The sequence below is a fragment of the Apodemus sylvaticus genome, chromosome 16, assembly GCF_947179515.1.
Source record: "Apodemus sylvaticus chromosome 16, mApoSyl1.1, whole genome shotgun sequence".
Taxonomy (NCBI): domain Eukaryota; kingdom Metazoa; phylum Chordata; class Mammalia; order Rodentia; family Muridae; genus Apodemus; species Apodemus sylvaticus.
Window position 1 is genome coordinate 76,262,793 of NC_067487.1, and position 23,261 is coordinate 76,286,053.

At 34.1% G+C, this 23,261-nt stretch overlaps 1 protein-coding gene across 1 annotated transcript in view; it reads left to right on the forward strand.

Annotated features, from left to right (window-relative positions):
• The window catches only part of Rasa1 (RAS p21 protein activator 1), a 63,455-nt gene that overhangs the window by 14,947 nt on the left and 25,247 nt on the right, over window positions 1-23,261 (forward strand). The window contains exons 2-8 of the mRNA XM_052160045.1: window positions 7,229-7,381; window positions 8,415-8,550; window positions 9,428-9,498; window positions 12,415-12,532; window positions 14,720-14,751; window positions 18,554-18,606; window positions 20,727-20,877. Coding sequence (XP_052016005.1) covers window positions 7,229-7,381; window positions 8,415-8,550; window positions 9,428-9,498; window positions 12,415-12,532; window positions 14,720-14,751; window positions 18,554-18,606; window positions 20,727-20,877 — 714 coding nt within the window. The remainder of the gene's footprint in view (window positions 1-7,228; window positions 7,382-8,414; window positions 8,551-9,427; window positions 9,499-12,414; window positions 12,533-14,719; window positions 14,752-18,553; window positions 18,607-20,726; window positions 20,878-23,261) is intronic.

The following is a 23,261-nucleotide window of genomic DNA, read 5'->3' on the forward strand; positions in this document are numbered from 1 at the left end:
CAAAATCCAACACCCCTTCATGTTAAAATTATTAAAGTGATCAGGGATACAAAATACACAGCAAGCCAATAGCCAATATCAAACTAAATGGAGAGACCTTAAAGCAATTTCACTAAAATCAGGGGCAAGACAGTGTTGCCCACTCTTTCCCTATCTATTCATTATCCATTCAATATAGTGTTGGAAGTTCTAGCCAGAGCAATAAGTCAGAAGGAGATCAGGGGATACAAATTAGAAAAGAAGTCAAAGTCTTGCTTTTTGCTATATGATATTATACATAAGCAACTTTAAAAATTCTATCAGAGAACTCCTACAACTGATTAACATCTTTAGCAAAGTGGCTGGATACAAAATTAACTCAAAGTAATCAGTAGCTCACCTCTTAAAAATGATAAACTGGCCAAGAAAGAAATTAGGGAAACAACACCCTTTTCAATAGCCACAAATAATACAAAATATCGTTGTGTAACCCTAACCGAACAAGTGAAAGATTTGTATGACAAGAACTTTATGTCCCTGAAGAAAGAAATTGAAGAAGATATCAGAAGATAGCAAGATTTTCTGTGTTCATAATAGGTAGGATTAACACAGTAAAATTGGCTATGTTAACAAAAGCAATCTGATTCAATGCAGTCCACCTCAAAATTCCAACAAAATTTTTTATTGACCTTGTAAGAGCAATTCTCAACTTCATATGGGAAAACAAAAACCCAGGATATTCAAAAAATCCTGAAGAAGGAAAGAACTTCCAAGAGGAATCACCATCCCTGAGATCAAGCTGTACTACAGAGCAAAAGTGATTAAATATTGCATGATAATTGTACAGAAATCATATATGTTGCTCAGTGGAATTGAAATCTCAGAACTAGACCCACACACCTATGGACACTTGAGTATTATTATTATTATTATTATTTAAAGAAGCCCAAACCATAGAATGGGAAAAAGAAAACATCTTCAACAAATGGTGTTGTTGGTCTAACCTGGATGTCTACATGTAGAAGAAAGCAGTTAGATCCATATTAATCACTCTATACAAAACTCATATCCAAAGGGATCAAGGACTGGATACACTAAATCTCATAGAAGAGAAACTGGGAAATATGCTTGAAGTCACTGGTACAGGAGACAATTCCCTGAACAGAATTATAATGGCTCAGGATCTAAGATCAACAATTGGTAAATGGGACCTCATGCAACTGCAAAACATCTGTTAATGTAAAGGACATTGTCAAAAGGACAAAACGGCAACCTACAGATTGGGGAAGGATCTTCACCAACCCTACATCTGACAAAATTTCTAAGGATATCAAGAAGTTAGATACCAACAACCCAAATAAACACACAGTGGGGTACAAAACTAAACAGATTTTTCAACAGGATTATTGAATGGCTGAGATGTATATAAAGAAATGATCAACATCCTTAGTCATCAGAGAATTGCAAATCAAAACAATGCTCAGATTCCATCTTATACTGGTCAGGATCACTAAAAAAAAAAAAAAAAAGTGTTAGCACATGGTGGCAAGGTTGTGGAGAAGGGGAACCTTCCTCCATTGCTGGCGGGAGTCCAAACTTCTACAACCACTGTGGAAATCAATTTGGTGGTTTCTCAGAGAACTGGGACTAATTCTACCTCAAGACCCAGCTATACCACCCTCCTAGGCATATACCCAAAAGATGTTCCACCATCCCACGAAGAAACTTGCTCAGCTATGTTTATAGCAGTTGTAATAGCCAGAGACTGGAAAAAACTTAGATAGATGTCCGTCAACTTAAGAATGGATAAAGAAAATATGGTACATCTACATGATGGAATACTGTTTAGCTGTAACAAAGATATCATAAGTTTTGCAGGCATATCGGTGGAACTTGAGAATATCATGCTAAACGAGATAACCCAGCTCCCAAAGAACTTGCATGGCATGCACTTACTTATAAGTAAGTAAGTATAAGTAGCTATAAAATACAGGATACCTATGCTACCTCTGCACACCTAAAGAAGCTTAACAAGAAGGAAGTTGCAAGGCAAGATGCTTGAATTTCACTTAGAAGGGGGAATAAAATAGACACAGGAGGCAGATAGAGGGAGGGAAATAGGTGGGAGAGGCAGTCTGGAGGGGAATTAAAGGGAGGTTATGGTCAGGTGTGGGAAGGGACAGGAGAGATGGCCAGATGGGTTAAAAATGAATGGAAATCTGCAACTGATGGGGGTGGGGGTGGGGGTCGGGGTCGTGGTGAGGTGGGAACATCTCTAGGATGTGTCAGACACCTGGGTAAGGAGTGAAACTAGTGATCAATGGGAGTGACCTTAGCTATGACTCACAGCATTGTGGATATAGAACCTGAAGAGGCCACCTTCCATAGCCAGGTAGGAACCCCAGTGGAGCGATAGGGAAACCAACCCACCCATAAAACTTTGAACTGAAAATTTATCCTGTTCACAAGAAATGCAGAGATAGTGGATGGAGCAGAGCTGAGGGAACTGGCCCAACTTGAAACTTGTCCAATGGGCAAGCACCAGTCCCTGACACTATTAATGATACTCTGTTAAGCCTGCAGACAGGAGTCTAGTTCTCTGAGAAGCTCTACCCAGCAGCTGACACCCAGAGCCAAAGGAGGGAGCTTGGGGACTTTTTATGAAGGAATAGAGGATTGAATTGCAGACCCTGAAAAGGGTAGGAACTCCACAGGAAGAACAACAGTCAACTAACCTAGGTCCTTGGGGCTCTCAGAGTTTGAACTATGAACCAAAGAGGATACTCAGGCAGGACCTAAACCTCCCTGTACTGGCTGGTTTTGTGTGTCAACTTGACACAGACTGGAGTTATCACAGAGAAAGGAGCTTCAGTTTGGGAAGTGCCTCCATGAGATCCAGCTATGGGACATTTTCTCAATTAGTGATCAGGTGGGGAGAGCCTCTTGTGGGTGGTACCACCTTTGGGCTGGTGCTCTTGGGTTCTATAAGAGAACAGGCTGAGCAAGCCAGGGGAAGCAAACCAGTAAGAAACATCCCTCCATGGCCTCTGCATCAGCTCCTGCTTCCTGACCTGCTTGAGATCCAGTCCTGACTTCCTTTAGTGATGAACTGCAACGTGGAAGTGTAAGCTCAATAAACCCTTTCCTCCCCGACTTGCTTCTTGGTCATGATGTTTGTGCAGGAATAGAAACTCTGACTAAGACACTCCCTGAACTTAAGTAGCAAATGTACAGCTTGGTCTTCATGTAGGTCCTAAACAAGTGGAGGAGGGGCTATCCCAAAAGCTGTCCTATTTATATATGATCTTCTAGCTAGACTGTTTTGCCTTTCCTCAGTGGGAAAGGATGTACCTATTCCTGCAGACTTAATGCTCCAGGCTTGGGGGATTCCAAAGGAGGTTCCCACTATCTCTGAGCAGGGGTGAATGAGGGAGGGGGAGGATTTTGCCAGGAGGAGGCAGGCAGTGAGTGGGATGTAAAGTGAATAACGAAATAATGAAATATTAGCAAAGATTTTTTTACCATTTCTTTAAAATAATGCCTTTCTACTCTGCTTTTATGATTTAATCTTATTTTTACCATCTTTGTTCTGATACGTCTTGAAACGGCAACTCTGCATTTGTATCTGCCCCTATCTCTTTTTCTTATTTTGCATTTATGGAATTTAATTTTTTGTTGTTACTTTCTTTCTTGGATTTGGGAATGTTTTTTGATTTTCTCCAGATTTTAATCTTCTTTCATTCTCTTTCCTGCTTTTTTTTTTTTTCCTGACTCCTCATGATTTAGTTTCATTTTTATTCTTGTGATAAACACCATGAGCAAGGCAATTTATTGAAGAGTTTATTTGGTCTTATGGTTGGAGAGGGTTAGAATCTAAGATAGTGGAACAAAGGCCTGATGACACAATCAGGAAACTGAGGTCTCACACACTGAACCATTAAGCTTCACCTAGTGAGAAGAAACTGGGTGTGGTTAGAGTTGTTAAATTCTCAAAACCAGTAACATACCTGGCCAAACAAGGCCCCACTTCTAAAGCTCCCCAGACAGTGCTACCAACCAGGAACCAAGTGTCTAAAAGCCCAAGACTTAGCATACCTATCAAACTATCCCATGTATGTAGATTATGTACCATCCATAATGTATGGTTTTTGTATTTTCTTGTTTGATTTTGTTCTTTATTAATTGTATTTTCAAGGTAATCTAGCCTTTAAAAAATGTGCCTAATTGGTGTAAGGTGAAATCTCAGGGTCGTCTTGATTTGCATTTCCCTAATGACTAGTGATGCTGAACATTTTTTAGGTGCCTCTCAGCCATTTGAAGTTCTTCAGGTGAAAATTCTTTGTTTAGCTCTGTACCCCATTTTTTAATAGGGTTATTTGGCTCTCTGGAGCCTAACTTCTTATGTTCTTTGTATATATTGGATATTAGCCCACTGTCGGATGTAGGGTTGGTGAAGATCTTTTCCCAATTTGTTGGTTGCCGTTTTGTCCGCTTGACAGTGTCCTTTGCCTTACAGAAATTTGTAATTTTATTAGGTCCCATTTGTCAGTTCTTGATCTTAGAGCAGAATGGCTAAGATTAAAAACTCAGGAGATAGCAGGTGTTGGCTAGGATGTGGAGAAAGAGGAACACTCCTCCACTGCTGGTGGGAATGCAAGTTGGTAAACCACCCTGTAAATCAGTCAGGTGGTTCCTCAGAAAACTGGGCATAACACTTCTGGAGGACCCTGCAATACCACTCCTGGGCATATACCTAGAGGATTACCCGGCATGCAATAAGGACACATGCTCCACTATGTTCATAGCAGCCTTATTTATAATAGCCAGAAGCTGGAAAGAACCTAGATGTCCCTCAATGGAGGAATGGATACAGAAAATGTGGTATATTTACACAATGGAATACTACTCAGCAATTAAAAACAATGAATTCATGAAATTCTTAGGCAAATGGTTGGATCTGGAAAATATCCAAAGTGAGGTAACCCCGTCACAAAAGAACACACATGGAATGCAGTCACTGATAAGTGGATATTAGCTCAGAAGTTCTGAATGCCCAAGACAGAATTCACATATCAAATGACTCCCAAGAAGAAGGAAGGAGAGGTCCTGGAAAGGCTTGATCCAGCATTGTAGGGGAGTTGAGAAGGACAGAGAAGTAGAAGGGGGGTTGATCGGAGAACGGGCGGAAGAGGGTTTATGAGACTTTTGGGGAGTGGGAACCGGGAAAGGGAAAATCATTTGGAATGTAAACAAAGAATATAGAAAATTAAAAATTAAAAAAAATGTGCCTAATTTCCTTTTTATCTCATTAGCTCTTAATTTTATGAATTTGATTACTCATTTTTAAATCTTTGGATTTTTGTATGCTCCCATTTCGTCTTTTATTTTTTATTTTCTGTTTTCTTGATTTATTTTTATATTTAATGATTTCATTTTCTGAATTTTCTTGTGATGTTGAGAGTTGATTCCATGGCCTTGGACATCTAGGTAATTGTTCTGTCACTGAGCTACATCCCCACTTTGAACAACTGTTATTAAAATATCTGTCTGTAGGGTACTAACTGGGAAGTGGTGGGGAGATGGGAATGGTGTGTGAATTGGTTTGGTGTTAATAACAACAAGTAATGATGAGGATGTAGCAGAGAGGAAAAAAAAGATCTAGAAAGGTTAAGCCATGCCTATAGATCCACTCTGGGGACCAAGTCTGGAGGATTGCAAGGTCATAGCCTACTTGGACTACAGTGAGTTCCAGACCAACCCAAACGATTTTGCCATATTCTTGAGAGGAACAAGGTGAGGCATGAGGCGATTTCCATTATTATTTTCAGTTTGCCTGGTTTGAATTCTTCAGATTGGAAGATCCAGTATCTGTTTTGTCTATAAAATTGATGGAGGAGTTAGGAATGATTTAACCTAAGTACTGTTTATCATAACAGTGGTCAAGTATGGCATTTACTTGGCCTAGGGCATATGAGTTCCACCTTTTCTTTTCATGTTTATTTTGGAAATCCCAAGCAAAACACTGTTCTTTTTAGTTTCCTTTTGTTGAGATGAAGGAATTTATATAGTCTGAGCTGACCTTGAACTTGGTCCTCCTGCCTCCACCTCCCAAATAAGGTTGCATGTATGAAACACCATGTCTGGTTTTAAAACTTTCTTTGTGAGATGAAGATTTTCCTTTTGAGATTTTTTTAATGAGATAAAGGTAGGGTAATGTCCATATGTAGTATAGTTTAAAAGAAGAATGTAATGTATCTAGTTGTAGATATTTAAATGACTTTATAGAAATATACTTTACAGGATCTCAAAGTAGGCTAGTGTTTTGATAAGCAGAAGCAGGATGATGCATTTTTATTGAATGTTTGTGTATTCAAGCAGTATTTGTGAGACTAACAAGCATTGTTTTGTCTAAGAGGAAGAATGGAATCCTTCACAGTGGCCTTTAAATTGTTTGTACTGTCTTTGTTTTATGGGATATATCATTTTCGCAAATTATGCAATTTTAGAAAAGACAGATGCATGTCAGATGATTTGAAAAGTATTTTAAAAGTTATAAAAATGTTTTGAAGTAATATGATCAATTACACAACCATGTAATTCAGGTAACAAGAGGTCCCCTGGCAGTTGAATTTCTACACACACACACAAAATCTGTGTTGTCTCTGTAAGAACAGTTGAGCTTAATTATATGGTCATAAAGTATGTTGTCATAAAACACCGGCAGTGCTGATCAGCTCTTTGTGGAAACAGGAAATTCGAATAGCAGTCTTTTAAATAGTTACTGTTTTCTTGTCAGGATAGTTAAGACTAAAATAAAATAAAATGTTACTTTTTTATAAGGTTCCAAGTACTTTGTTATATCAGGTGGATTTCAGCATATAGAGTTGTAAATTATTTTTAATTACTCATCTTGCTCTTATGTTCCAGGAAAGGATTTAATGTAAAAAACATTTCTGTTTTGAGCAAAATAAGTAGACCTGGAACAATATTCATTAATGAGATACAAAGTTTGCGTTTATACACCAAACTTAAATACTTAATGAATTATTGATTTTAGGGAATCTGAGAGGAAGTGAAAAATGGAGTTAAAGTTGAATTGTTCAGACTAAACATATGTTAAAATTGCATGTGGGTGTTTTTGGAGTGTTGTGTTCTCATAGACCTGAAGTCTGTAAGACTTGGAGTGTTCTGTTTGCACAAAAATTTTATGGTGGTATTTTAATTTTAATTATTTGTATTTTTTTCCTAGGTGGTATCATGGAAAACTTGATAGAACTATAGCAGAAGAACGCCTCAGGCAGGCAGGGAAATCTGGAAGCTACCTTATAAGAGAGAGTGATCGGAGGCCGGGGTCCTTTGTACTTTCATTTCTTAGCCAGACAAATGTTGTTAATCATTTTAGGTAAGTCTTCGTTTCTAGTGTAACGTATGTAATATGGCAGTTAGTATTTAATCTGATACATATTTATAAATACATTCACTTTTGCAAAAGTGAATGACTTTGGTATAATAAACTTGATTTCAGTTAAATTATTTAATCAATGATTTAGAGTATATACTCTTCAAATGTTTAAACTTTTTGTTTAAAGGTACTAATATTGGTTTTTACAATGGTAGTTTTAAAATATATGTATAGTTAAGGAATATATTACTACCGTTACATTTTGAAAAAGGTGAAAACTAAAATGAAAGATGTATAGATTGAGACTGTAGAGTAACACAAAATACTGTATGGAAGTTGAGGTTGTCCTAAGGTCCTTTTTTAGCTTCACTATTATGAAATTCTATACATGTTCACTTATGTGAGATAAACAGGTATGTACAATTTCAAGTAAGGTATCATCTCTCTATATATAGATTTACAGATATTATATTCTGCTTAATGTATAGATATATATTCTATTTCATTTTTATGGGAGAAAATAAAACATAAATCATCTATAGCCAATTTTAGCTGATCAAATGTTCTTGTGTCTTTAAACTTTAGAGTAAGTTTTAAGGGTACTGTCATTGTTGTGATAAATTCACATATTTCACATCAGTAATATTTGATCATAATTTTTATGTAACATTTTTATTACTGTTCATATAAATTTCAAGAGATTTGTAAGCTACTTATAGTCAAAGACGTCTTTATAAAATTGTTGTCATTAAAAATAGAAAGTGAAAAGAGATATCTGTGGGTAAATTTTCAAATATTTGGTTCAATTACATAATTGAAGCTTAAAATAAATCATATCAAATTCACAAATATTTGAAGATAATACTCAATTTTCAGTGTTGTAAGTATATTATTTTAAATATAGCAATGTATGTTAATGGAGAAGAGTAGGAAATTGATCATATTCAAAAAAAGAGAATACAAAAGACTGGCTTTTAAGATCCTTTCCAAACCGTGTCTTTTGTTTTTGTTTGTTTTGTTTCCTTTATTATAGGATTATTGCTATGTGTGGTGATTACTACATTGGAGGAAGGCGTTTTTCTTCACTCTCAGACCTAATAGGCTATTACAGTCATGTTTCTTGTTTACTTAAAGGAGAAAAATTACTCTATCCAGTTGCACCACCAGAAGTAAGTAAAACTTGAATGATATATCAGAGCTTTTATTTTACAAAATCAGGTGGATTTTAATCTTATCAAGTTTTTTACATCTATTATAATTTAATAAATATTTGTTTTAATTCTAGTTATAATACTAGAACAAAAAATGATAGTTTCCTTCAAAACTAATTTTTGTATTTAAGTAACTAGACTTTTTAAAGATAATTTTGGGTTTATAGCTTAATAATTGCTAGAGAAGTTAAAATATCTTATAGCATAAAAGGTAGATTAATTTCTGTGTTCTCTTTAGCTTATTTAAGGATTGTTTAGATTACCTGAAGAAAATGTGTTATACCTGTGCAGTAGTTTTTCTAAAAATATGGAAGAGCAGAAACATTTCTAGGTTCTATGTAGATGCTCAGTAAAGACTGCAGTGACTCTATGGAGATTGTAATATGCAGTTGTGTTGACTTTAAGCTTTATGTGAATTTATCTTTTTTGGATACAGAGACAATCTTTTGTGTGCATGGGTGTTTGTGTATGTGTGTGACTCTATGTAGGCTTGTATGTGTGTCAAGGAAGGAGTACATGTGTACACTTACTACTGGTGGCTAGAATTTGATAATAGATGTCACTTTTGATTGTTCTCTACTTGATTACTTGAAGCAAAGTCTCTGGATGAAACCAGAGCTTTTTAATTTGGTTAGTTTGGTTTGATAGTTTGCCTCTGGTATCCCCTGTTCCTTCCTAAATGCTGCATTACAGGCAGCTGCCATACCTTTCACAACTTTTATGTGGTTTTTGTGGATCCAGTTTGGGTTTTCAAGGTTGTGGGACTGGAGATTTAGCTATGGAAACATAAAGCCTCTACCCAGCTCCTAATTATTATTACTTTTAATGGTTTCAGCCAGTAGAAGATAGAAGGCGTGTCCGAGCCATTCTGCCCTACACAAAAGTACCAGACACTGATGAAATAAGGTATGTTATATTGTTTCTTAAGTACACGCATTTGAAAGAGCTAGACAATGAAGATTCATTGCTCTTAAACTAGGAAGAGGGAATATTATAGGTATATAAAGTTGCTTTTAATACTCCATCTGTTGTCTTCCCATGAGATGGCTTATCTATTCTCAAGTTGAATCAGTGTGGCCACAGTGAAAATTGTAAGAGAAAAAATAGATTTTTAAAAAAAAAAGACATTTCTGAGAAAGTAGAAATTTCTCCCATAATTCATGTTTTCATTATCTATACCTATCAATCATCCATCTATTCACCCATTTACCTACCTACCTACTTTACCTCTGTCTGTCTGTCTGTCTGTCTATTTATCTATCTTATGGTTTGTTTTTGTGCCCCATTACATTTATGCCTCAGCTATAAATCATGCTGAAACAATTGTCTTAATTTTATATAATGAGTGAATAATCTTACATTTCAAGAATATTGTATAACCATGGAACATTATAGTTTTTGTATGTTATTTGACTGTAAGTTATTAATAAAACTTGATAATCAAATTGTCTCTTTTTAAAAAGCTATTTAATGATTCACTAGAACCCTTGTTTCTTAACTATAAAATGTGTGGCTGCTTCTGATTATTTACTGATTATATAGTTTCTCTTTGAAATAATTGCAAATTATAATACAATTGCAAATTAAAATGCAAAATATTTTAGAAATTAGTATTAGAAAACAAAGACATAGTTTGAACCTCAAATAAGGGTTTCATTTTTATACAATTATTGTCAAGCTAATGCCTTCTCATTTAATTCTTTCTGCCACACTTTTATTTATAAACTAGCGTTGGAAAATGAATAAAATCATCAAAAAGGTATATAAAGTTGCTTTTGATACTCCATCTGTTGTCTTCCCATGGGATGGCTTATCTATTCTCAAGGTTTGAATCAATGTGGCCACAGTTAAAATTATAAGAGAAAAAATAGATTTTTTTAAAAAAAAAATTTCTGAAAAAGTAGAAATTTCTCTCATAATTCATGTGTTTTCATTTTCTATACCTATCAATCATGCATCTTTTCATCCATTTACCTACCTACCTACTTTAATAGAAGTTAGTGGTATTTAAGTGTGAGGTTTAGAAAATTTGTCAATTTCAAGTCTGATCATCCAAGGCAGCAGTCACAAAGTTCATTTCATCTAATTGCTGATTTGAGACTCATTTAGATAGTCCATATGCTATCTTGGTTTCTCCAGAGAAAGTTTAAGAATTGAAACAGATTCAGGAGACCCATTTCTGTAGTTAAGTACGGAAGCCTGAGGAGACCATAGAAGTCAGAGTGCATCCCAGTCTGAAAACAGAAGATAAGAATCAACTCCGAGGAAACAGTGGGGCCAAGGGGGATAAGGAGAGGAAACATTTGTCTTACTTTTTATTCTGTTCAGATAGTTAGTAGACTGGATGGTAGCTACTCTATGGAGGAAAACAAGCTATGCTAGCATACTGGATAAGTGCTGGCTCATGTAGACTAGCCCAAAAGTGATGCTTCTCATAGGTACCTTGACATCCCGTTAGCTTGACACATAAAGTTATCCACCAAGTCTATGAGACTGAAATTATTTTTCATTGTGACTTCACAACAATAGTGCTAAAGTCTTGGGTATTAAAAACTTCAGGTGCTTTAAAGTCCACAGCAACAACACTAAAGTGATCAGTATTCTGACTAGATAAAAATAGCTTCACTTGATGTCTGAATGAGCAAGAAAACACGTTGTATTCTGATCTTTGACTATGCATCTAGAACTTCTTGTAGTAAACAAGAAGATAAAATAATTCCATATAGGTATGTTATCCTAGTAGCTGGGAAAATGGTTCTAGAAAGATGTATTTGGTTAAATGATAAAATCTGCTGCCATTTTACCTAGGAAAATCTTGGGTATTATTAAGGAGGACTTTAGAATTGGGATGGCATCAATCTGTGGCTTTTTGAATACAGAGTGTTTTATAAAAGTTCTCCTTTGTATAAGCTTTGTTTTGTGAAATATGAGAAAAATAAAGGTAGAGTCATTTAGGCAAAAAACAAAGCATTTAAGTGTGTGAGAGAAGGATTTTTTAAATAGAACTAAGGTTTATAAGTGTTAAGACCATACTGGAAGAATATTGAAAGCTATATAAAAATACATATAGAGTTATGGTCAGTGGCAACATCCATCCAGAAGGATATTTAGAGTGGAAGGAAAACTGCAAGGAATTCTTAATGATTTTATATTGATAATACACACAACTGAAGCCCCTTGATGGTGTAGAGCTTGAAAACATCCAGGTAGTAAAGAGGAAACTAAGTTGTGTATATCCTTCTATTAACTCTACATAGCAAGAAAAAAAAGCATAGATGCCTTCTAACACATGTCTGAGTGCTAATTTTAGAAGAATGCTGTACTCATTAAACAACCGGCATTTGAATGAAATAAATAAGATGTGATTATAAATGCTAATTAATATTAATAGCTACTTTGTTTCCCCTTGTAACTGTATATTGCTTTTTATTACATCTGTCATACATATAATAAACAACATTGAAACTTGGAAACTTTAAAATTCAGTTTTCTTGGAATGACGTATAACACATATGTAATTGTTTACTATTTAAAGGAATTTTAATTTGAGTCTAATATAGGTAGGTAGTAGATAGAGGAATTCTAATTTGAATCTAATCCAGCAAAGTAGACTCCTTTATCAAACCTATAATTAAATTGTACATATGATGAAATTAGGATTCAGATTGTCCTTAGTTTCACAAAAAAAGATGTTAGAAATAGCACAGAACTTTGGTTTTTTTTTTTAAAGTGTTTTTGCATATTTTCAATATCATAATATCTAATGGTTTAGGACTACTTAAATGTCCATTTTTAAGATATTAATGGCATTTGCTATTTTAGTTTCTTAAAAGGAGATATGTTCATTGTTCACAATGAGTTAGAAGATGGATGGATGTGGGTTACAAATCTAAGAACAGATGAGCAAGGCCTTATTGTTGAAGACCTAGTGGAAGAGGTGGTAAGTTTCATTTGTTTTTCTAAATTTCAGATCCTAAGCTCTTTATAAAAGTTTAGAAGTTGTCGGTTTTCTGGGTCATTAGACAGAAACAATTTCATCTTGTGAAATGCTTAAATTCATAAATGCAAAGAAATTTTAAGATGGATTTGGTGTTTAAAATGATAATTTATAAAGAAATAAAAAGTATATTAGTATGTTATAATATATATACCTTTGCACAAAATACTTCTAGATTTCTGAAATTAACTATCACTTGTACTTATTTTGATTTCTTTTGTACTTCTTTTCTTCATTATGTATATCTGACTCAGAATTTTAAGTAATTGTATGTTTGGTATAATTTTCCAAGTATGTATGTAATTCTAATAATCTCAAAAAATTTTAATTATAATACTCATATATAACCCCAAAGTTCTACAATTTGAATATTCCCCTTGTTTTCTTTTCTATCATATTATACATTATTCTTTATCTTAGTACATGGTATGAATCACCAATGTATTTTTGGATGCAAATTAGCAAGTTAGTACAAATTAGCATGTTCATGCATTATAGACAATATTCAACACCACCAAAATCTATTAAACATAATTTTGGAGTTTACATTTTCCTCTTAGATTTGTATGGTAGGATAGAATGGTTTTCTGTGATCTTTTATGGAACCCCAGAACTATCTCCTGTGTGGAAGATTGTTTTGTCTGCTTATTCTGGCAGCTAAATCTTGATTCACATGCATAAAACATTCTGAGAGAAGTTGGAAGGAGTTATAGAAATTATATGTGATATACCCTGTATTCATAGTTACAAACATAGTGCAAGATCTAGGATTATAACGTCCAGTTCTTTAAATAGTATTCCAAATTCTACATTGGAAGAGGTATATAGACAGGAACAGTCGGACTCAAACATGCTATAAATGCTGGTTTTCCTATAAACTTTTAGATTTTGTTTATGTTAGATTTCCTTTTGCCTATTATACATTCATTTGAATTATACATTCATTGAATGTTTGATTTTAGTCTGACTAAATACTTAGTGAGGACTTTATTAAGAGAAGTCCTTGTATAGTTAATATATTTTTCTTTCATTATCTGTTCATTGAAAACTCAGTGTAAACTGTTAGGACAGATATTCAGTGAAAACTGAATGGATACTGTGGTGGTGATGTTAATAAAAATGGCTTAGACTTTTAACATTGTCATTATAGTAGAATGAGTAATATTAATGTTAGAATAGCTTTAAAACCTGGGGTACAGCTGGATCTGGTGGCATGCATCTTTCATCCCAACACTGGGAGGCAGAGGCGGGTGGATCTTGGTAAGTTGAACTCAGCCAGGTCTACAGAGTGAGTTCCAGAATAGATTGGATTATATGGAGAGACACAGTCTCAAAAATAAAACAAAACAAAAACAAACAAAACAACAAACCCTTGAGTCCATAATATAGTAAGGTTAAAATATGGTGAAAATGGATGCATGTTTTATTCCACAGAAAAGAAAGTGCTCACTTTTTAGGGTCAAAATTTTCATTGTGAGGAGGTAGCATTTGAGGTGGTTTATCTTTTTAAATAAAATATAAAATAGTTTGCTTTTTAAAAATAGGTAGGTAGCAGTGAGTTGAAAGGACATTTTGATAGCAACAATCACAACAGAAGGCAAACTAGAGTAGGAATATGAGGTGGATTAGCAAATGGATAGTTAGGTGTGACACCAGGAAAGTGAGTTGGGTGAGGTAGGAAATGCATGCTCAAGCATGTGAGGCCTACGGTTAAGGGCGTTGGTTGTAAAAAGAGAAATTTGTAGGCAAGAGAGAGCATAGTAGGGGTTTGGCTCCAAAATTTTTTGGCTCCAAAATTTTGTGTCCGTTTGATTGGTTTACTTAAGTGCGCATCTATAATGGAAGCTAATGAATTCAGAGAGGTTGGAGTAGGACACAGCAAGAATTATACTATAGTTGGGCTACTTTAATAGTTTATAAAAAGAGAAGAAAGTGATTTGAACTGTTGGCAACATGGCGAGGTAAGAAAAGAGAGAATTATAGAGTGCAATTCTTGAATAGAAACATTCTCATATACATGTAACTATGAAAGACATGGAGAAAGATTTGAAGATCTGATTCTTAGGTATCTTCATGAAATGATATTAGGATTTAATTTCATAAAATGCTGTCTTAATGTCTTTCCTTTAGGGCCGGGAAGAAGATCCACACGAAGGCAAAATGTAAGTTTTTATTAATTATAAAAAGAAAAAGTTAACATAAATTAGAAAATAGTCAACATACTTAATGACATTTTTTAAAAATTTGGTTCACATAACTGATATATAAATATTTCTTAAGAACTAGTACAAAAATTTTTTTAAGTAAGAATTATAAGCAAACATTGGCCTATACCTATATACACATCTCATATCACCAAACTAAAAGACTGTCTGGTAAATGTTGTTTTGAGTCATAATGAGCTCATATTTGTCTTCATTTTCTTACTGATTATAGTATTTTCTTTTGTGGCCACATCATTAATGAACTTTAAATTCAGTGTTTATTATTGTTATGTAAGATAACTCAAAATTTTAGTATAACTAAGCAATGTCCTTTGAAATAATCCTTTTATGTGTATGAGATTCCTTTTAAAATCTTAATCCTTTAATCCTGTTATGCTCATATTATTTCCATAGAATATTCACCTGTTATTTTTTCAGTGCATTTCCCCCCTAACCAAGCTATCAGTATTTATAGATGGAATTTAAAGCTTGCCTCCAGTGTTTTATTTTCTTGTTATCTAGCCATTAGAAAATACATTAATCTGAGTATTTTATCTGTAGTTCTCTTAGTTTCCTGTCTTAATAGAATATATGTTATGAGTATATTTTAATATTACTCCATACACATAAAAGTGACCCTGTTACTCAAACTGTACCTGGTTGGCTCTGCTTGAAGTCTGTCTCAGCAGTGTCAAATGCTAGGCAATGGTTGAAGAGCATCAGAGTCATAGCAAAGGCATATTGTATTATGTGTATATGTAAATATACATATTTTATATATTTTCCAATCACAATAATATTGTTCTGTATTATATAATCTTGACAGAGATCACAGTGCAAAGAATAATTTCTTTCCCTCTTGTCAGAAGACAGTAGCCTGAGTGGTAGCAAATGGTAATTGGCATTCATTGCTTAATAGTACAGATGTTGAGAAGTGGAAAACTCGAAAGTTTTTTTGTGTGTCTTAAGGTGACCACTCTGTCTAGTTAATGTGTGTTAGAATGGGAATTCATGGGGCAGGTGAGATGGCTCAGCAGGCAGAAGCATTTACTGTCAGATCTGATGACCTAAATTTAATCCGCAGGACCCAACAAATTATCCTCCAACTTCTAAGTGCATATCATGATGTCCACATACTTACACACATTCATATTCTCTCTCTCTCTCCCTCCCTCTCCCTCTCTCTCTCTCTCTCTCTCTCTCTCTCTCTCTCTCTCTCTCTCACACACACACACACACACATGCACACTAAATTAATCTGAATTCAGTATTATGAAATCCTTCAGATTTTCAAGAGAAAGTGTATATTCCCTTGTGTCTATTTTAATAGTACAGATTTAAGATGCAGTAAATATTTAAACTACATTTATTTTTCAATGTTACATATGAGATTTCACTGGGAAGTCATATTAATACATGTTAGTCTTTTTTCTCTGAACTCTATGTGGTATTTAGCATAAGTTAAATTTGTGTTGGTATATTTTATATACCTGCCTAGTCTCTTAAATATTTAAAAGTAGAGACTATGGCAGTGAAGTATCATAATTCTCTAAAGTATCCTTAGCCACAGTGAATCCCTTTGAGATTAATTAGCTGCTTTGACAGGTTTTTTTGTTTGTTTGTTTGTTTTTTTGAGCTCCATTTCTGTGTGGGCATAAAGTTCTAATAAATTTTTTCCTCTAAAATATTTATTGAATATGTCCCTTTTCAGTCTTTTTTTTTTAAATAAATTTATTACATTTTCAGATATCTTGCAATATATGAAATCTCACAGCATGGGTAGTTTATTTGGGTCTTTTTCTCCCTGTAAATGCTTATTGACACCATAATTTCAGGCAGATTTCATATCACTTTACCCAAATCATGGCTAAGGTGGACACAAATAATTACAGGAATTAGTGCTACAGGGTGTGAAATTGGTCTTGCAGAAGAAGTACATTCATTTTATTTTGGAATTCCCTGCTGAGAAATGATGTGTGCAGACTATCTAAGGACACTGTAATCCTCTGGTGCTTAAAAGAAATAAAGTTGCATTCAGTATTGACTAAGAAAAGGAAAATATCCGTGTTATTAATATCAAAGACAAATGCCAAATACAATCTGATGAATTGAAACAAAGCTCTTGTTCCACAGAGGAGAAAGAAAACAGCCTGAGATTTATGAAAATTCAAGGTTTTTGTTATTTAACCTCAACAGAAGTAAATGTAATATAGACTTAAGTTTCATCTTAAAAAATACAACTTGAGAAAGGTCTACAGAGGTTGCTATGATATGATTTTATTTAGATGTTTCTCTTTCCATTATTCTTTGCAACATTTTCATTGTCAGTGTTATAACTAAAGTGAATCATGCTTAATAAATCCAGGCACTGTGATCTGTAAAACATTGGAAACAAATTTGGTCATATGCTATAATGCCATTTCATTAACTGTGCAGAATGAAGTCACAGTAAGCTACTCTATTGAAGGTCACAGAAGGGATTTTGTTTTTTAACTTCTTATTCCACCACAGAACAGCATTAGCCAGGCAGCATTAGCCATGAGGTCTCCTTTCTCACCTTGCATGTCTTACAAACAGGAATCCTTAATCTTCTTTTTAATATTAAAGAGGTAAAACCCCTTTCACCTACTTTAAAATGTGTAGTAAGTGGTAATTTAACCTTTTCTTGAATGCAGTATGTAGCCCTATACATTTAAAGCATTCTGGACTGTATAGTTCATTTGTTCTTCATTGTTTACATCTATTCTGATTCTGAGAATATCAGGAAATCTGAATTAATGATTACTTTTTCATTTACTTGAAAATTAAGTTGTATTTTAACTTTCCCTATTAAGAGAATGGTTAATTTGAAGCAGAATGACCTCTAAGCCTGAAGCGTGGCATCTTAGAGCATGTAGGCTTTTAGTATTGAGGTATATGTACTTTACAGCTGGAAGTTAACTCATTACTACAGATCACTGTAGACCATAAGACATAGCACAGTGGTTGAGAAGTGTTCTGAGATTACTAGCAAGACAAAATGAGATTTAATGTAAATAAGAGGAAAACTGTTAGACCTTTGGCTTTTAAGCAGTTTTAGTTTTTGAGATGAGATCTCACTGTATGGTCCAGACTGCCCTGAATCTTACTATGCAAACCTCAGAGCACAGTGATCTGCCTGCCTCTGCCTCCTGGGATTAAATGCATATACCACCATTCCTGATCCTGATCCTTAAGTAATTTTTCAACATGTTATTTTATAAAAAAGGTAAATATTAGATACTTTCAAATTTCATTCTCCTATATTTTCTATTATTATAGTTTATAATAATTTCTAAATTCCAGAATACAGATTATGAAATATTTTACCAGTCCAATTTGATAGGCTGTTAGCTCAGAATTAAAAATAGTTCTTTCCATTGGTATGTACATGTTCTTATGTTTACATTTTAATTTTACTAGGCAAGTTATGCTAAAAGAAAATTATTTTTGAAGGAAACATGAGAAAATATTTGGAGGCCTTGTATAATTTTTGCCTTGTATAATTTTCTCTATCCCTTCCAATCCATTCAAAGAAAAATGGAGCTATGCTATAAGCATGTGACAGTTGCTCTTAAAATAGATAAAGTGTAGTAAGTTTGCAAAATACAATAGAAATGTAACAAATGAATATTTGTCCATTTCCATGACATTTGTTTCATCAGCTTGGTTACCTTTGAGTATATGAATGAAGCAGCATGTGGACTTTTGATTTAAATGTCTAATTTGTTCTCTTTTTAAGATGGTTCCATGGGAAGATTTCCAAACAAGAAGCTTATAACTTATTAATGACAGGTACCTTTCTATTCTTTAATATTTTTATAAAATATAAAATTGAAATAACCATTTCTAATGTACTATAGTTTTCTTTAGCATTTGATAATATATACATGTTATTTCTTTCCAGTGCTGGGCAATAGGAGTTGATATTTTCTGGTTTTGTTTTTAGTTGAAATGCAGTATAATCCCTTGTGGAGTATATTTTTCTCCTTTTCTATCTACTGTCCATGTTTCCTTTCCCATATTTTACACCTTATAATCTTGTGATAAACTTTTTTATGTGTATTAAGTCTGTCCTACACAAAACACACTTAGAACACATAACATACTCTTTAATATTTAGATAAGGTTTCTCTGTGTATGTACTGGAACTTGCTTTATAGACTAGGCTGGTCTTGAACTCACAGATATACATACTTGTTTCTGCTTCCAAGTGTTGGATTAAAGGCATGTGTCAATATACATTCTTGTAGGCATGGTGGAATTACATAATTGAACCTTATTTGAAATTTAATTTCTAATTACTATGATTGTTACAGGGAAATGTAAATGAAATTTCCTTATATTATGGGTTTATAATTTAAAGCAGGGGTTCTCAACCTGTGAGTTGTGACTCCTTTGGCAAACCTCTTTCTCCAAAAATATTTATATTAAAATTCACATCAATAGTGAAGTTATAGTTATGAAGTTGCAGCAAAAATAATTTTCTGTTTGTAGGTCACTACAACATGGGAAATATATTAAAGAGTTGCAGCATGATCCCAGCTGCATTACTTCAGTCTTTATTATTAACTGCCCTTCACTAGGTTATTCTACTAGTACACCATGTCTGACATAGATTTGGGACAAAAATCAATCGGTGTAGTTTAGATGTTGTAGTTCTTGAAAAATTGGTAGGATATCTATTTTCTAGGGTACTGGAAATACACAACTACAATAAATTAACTACTAGTTGTTAAATATGTAGTCTCAGTTGTTTAAAGATATAAGGCATTACATTTTAAATCATCGATATGCTCTCATAGGATTTGAGATAGTTTGTGAAGTGCTTAATGGATTTAATAACCAACATTTCAGGAGATCCAGAATATAATTTTAAACATGAAAATGCTATATTGTACAAATAGAAATTAAATTTGAACCAGAGTAGTATGCCATCAGCTTTCAAGTTGGAACCAGAAATATTTATCTTAGTCAATTGTTGGGGTAGGTTTATATTTAGATACCAAGTCACCAAGTATTTGAAGTACCCAGGATTGTTTTAGGTGTGTAAACATGAAAATAGCCTAAACATTTCTTCCATTACAGTCTATTTTTGTTTATACGGTATCAATATTATCACCAAGAGGGTTTTTTCCCTTTGAAATCCTATATTAAGTCACATAGTTTGCAGTTATTAATTTACTTATATATTAAGTTGAACCATGAAAACGCAATATAAGATTTATTTTTTACTTCTTTCTATTGAATACTGTTACTTGATAGCAGAAGTCTAATCTAGATGATTGAAACAGTTACTGATTTATAAAAGAATTACATGATAATTGTGTTGGTTATCCTTTCTTAAAAGAGTCAGTTCATGATGTTTCTGTTACCAGTACTTAATTACAAAGGAGAGATGATAGTTTTAGGAATCCTTGTCAATTGTAGATAGTCCTTTCTGTATGCCTTCTCAGAATCATACCTAGTAAGTAAAGTATCAGGTGTGTATATCGCCTTATGATAATATACTCATGATATTTAAGTGATTTGCCTTTGTAAATTCTTATATAAGTATATTAAATTATTAATTGGAAATCTGGAGAAATTAGGCAAATTAGTTTAACTTTTCAATCTTTTTAAGGAGATGAACAGATGATGCAACAGTTTTGGTTCCTGTTTCTGTCAGGAAAGTTCTTTCAGAAAGGGAGGGGTATAGATGTACTCCAGAGGTTATAGAATTTCTGTTCCATATGCTTATGAAATAAAACTAGTTAAGTTACACTGGGAACAACACATTTAGGTGGAAACATAAAATGAAAATAGTAAAGGTCTTATGATAAAATTTTACATGTGATTGTACTTCCTAATTACTTAGCAAACTTTCTCTTTGATTTGATAATTAGAGTATAAAACTAACAGCTTCATTTTTACAGTTGGACAAGTCTGCAGCTTTCTTGTGAGGCCTTCAGATAATACTCCTGGAGATTATTCCCTGTATTTTCGGACCAATGAAAATATTCAGCGATTTAAAATTTGTCCAACACCTAACAACCAGTTTATGATGGGAGGCCGCTATTATAACAGGTAAATCATAAGACAGCCTGTGGTGAAAATAGTTGAAATCAAAATATTCAGATTTCCTCAATTTCTGATATAATTACTATAGTCTTTTATGAGAATGCTTTAAACAGTGTCAAACATGATTGTTAATAACTTTTCAACTCCCAAATGTCTTTCTGTTTAATAAAATATTTATGTACAAGCTATTTGTATGTAATTCCCTAGGAGTCATCTTATTTTTTTACAGATGTCATTATGTTACTGGATTATTCTCTCAAGTTGATAACATTTTGTGTGTCTGATTTGTTTCTGCTTCTCAACTCCTAGAGAACTTTCCAAACTCACAGTGAGTTTCACTGCTTGCTTAGGAAAGTGATTATATTAATACTGTGACATGTAACATAGAGTGGCAGTGTTGTTCTGGAAAGAAGAAAGCCAGGTGAAAAATTTGTCCACCTTGATAGTGTAGTTGTTTCTTCTTTTGGAAGCTGTTATCTATTTTAAAAATATATTTACCTGCTTAACTTCTTAATACTGTCCTAATATTCCCCACCTTAATTAGAATTCCCTAAGTTCCAGTTTGAGTTTTAAATTCATAAAGCTTCAACAGCTGATTATCTGGAAAATAAAAATTCAGCGATAAGATCTTTTGCTCATCAGAAGTTCAGTGGACAGTTAAAAAAACATTAAATAGAAGGTTAAATTAGACATTTGCCTATTTAATATTAAGCTACTATAGTACCTTTAATGTTATAATATAGGCTTAAACATCTTCACCTAGAATCAAGCTTGCTAGGCATACTTTGAGTAATTTGTTTTCTCCTTAGATTTTTTGTTTTGTTTCATGAAGCAACTTGAGCTACCGCTTTGAAAGCTACTTGGGATTGAATTCAGCAGACATTTATTGACTGATTATTTAGTGAAATCTACTGTGCTATGTATACATTAAAGAAGAAAACATTTCTACATTATTAGCACTCCAAAATGTTAGAAAAGATGGTGTTCAAGTTGTGATGAATTGAAGGAAAATACAAATAGGCTTGGGAACCAACAAAAGAGTATAATGTAATAGTAAAAGGGAAGTAGTGAGGTTTTAGTAACACATGGAAGAGTAACATCTTTGAAGGGCTTAGGAAGAGATGTGCATAGTTTTATGTAATATGTACTAAGTTAAAGTATATGGCATGGTGGTTTTAGAAGTTTCTTGTTTTATAAATATGTACCCCACCCACCCACTGGCTACAGTAACTGAAGAAAATATCTTTCTTTTCTTCAGCAACTATTAATTGCCTATATATTCTCAGGGATAGCTCTCAGAAGCCCTTCGCTTTTCTTGGCAGGGTGTTTAGAGATTGAATCTTATACTGTGGTGTGCCGGTAATACTTAATGAGGGTTCATGAATACAAGGCCAGGCATGTCATAACTGAAAGACAGCCGCTCACAACACTGCATCCTTTCATTCAGCTCTTAAATTCATTCTGCCCCTTTCATAGTGTTTCCTGAATTTGGGGTGGGAGATAAGTGTCGTGGGAAATACTGAAAAGATCGACCTGCCAACTCCAGCAGTGCTTCCAGCCTGCCAACTCTCGAGCCCACACTGGGCTTCCCGAATACCTCTTGCTTCCATGCAATGACCCATATACCCTACGATCTGCCACCTTAACACCTAATAATCTGGTAGAATCAAGACTCTTAATGCTTATTTAACTAATCAGATTTATGTATCAATATCACAGTTTACAAGATACCAGTACAGTAATTTAACAGCCAGTTCATAATGATAAAAGCATTATCCCAACATTTCTAACCTTGTGAAAACATAGCTACTTGTGGTTGGTAAATGTTACAAGTCCTATGGCTTAATTCTCTTTCCCTCTCCTGAAACCTCTTCCTGTCTCCCCAGTCCTAGCTCCACCTCCCTTTTCCTGTCCAATCACAGGCCTCCCACTGCCCTAATGTGATTGGTCAGGGAAAATCCTGCAACATATAAGATATCAAGTTTTAACTGACAGACATTTGTGTTGTGAGTTTCAGCAGTAACTATGGTGCACTGTGAAAGAAGCTTCGTTGGCCAAAGCTGATATGATAGCAGTACTCATCTCTGGGAATGAATACATTATTTAGAAGCAAGTTTGTTTTGTTTCTAAGACAGGGAGGGTCTCATTATGTAGCCCAGACTGTCTTGGTAATGTATAGTCCTGGCTCACCTTGCTTGAACTCAGAATAATTCACCTGCCTCTATATGCCAAGTGCTGATTTAAAGGAGTGTGCTGCTATGCTTAGTGAGAAGGAAATCTGGATGTCCATCATGGGCAGTCCACAAAACAGGAGCTATAGCTTCTTCCTTGCTAGAGCTTTGACTGCCTCAGCCATGGACTTGGTCAGGTTTATAGTACACATGTGAAGT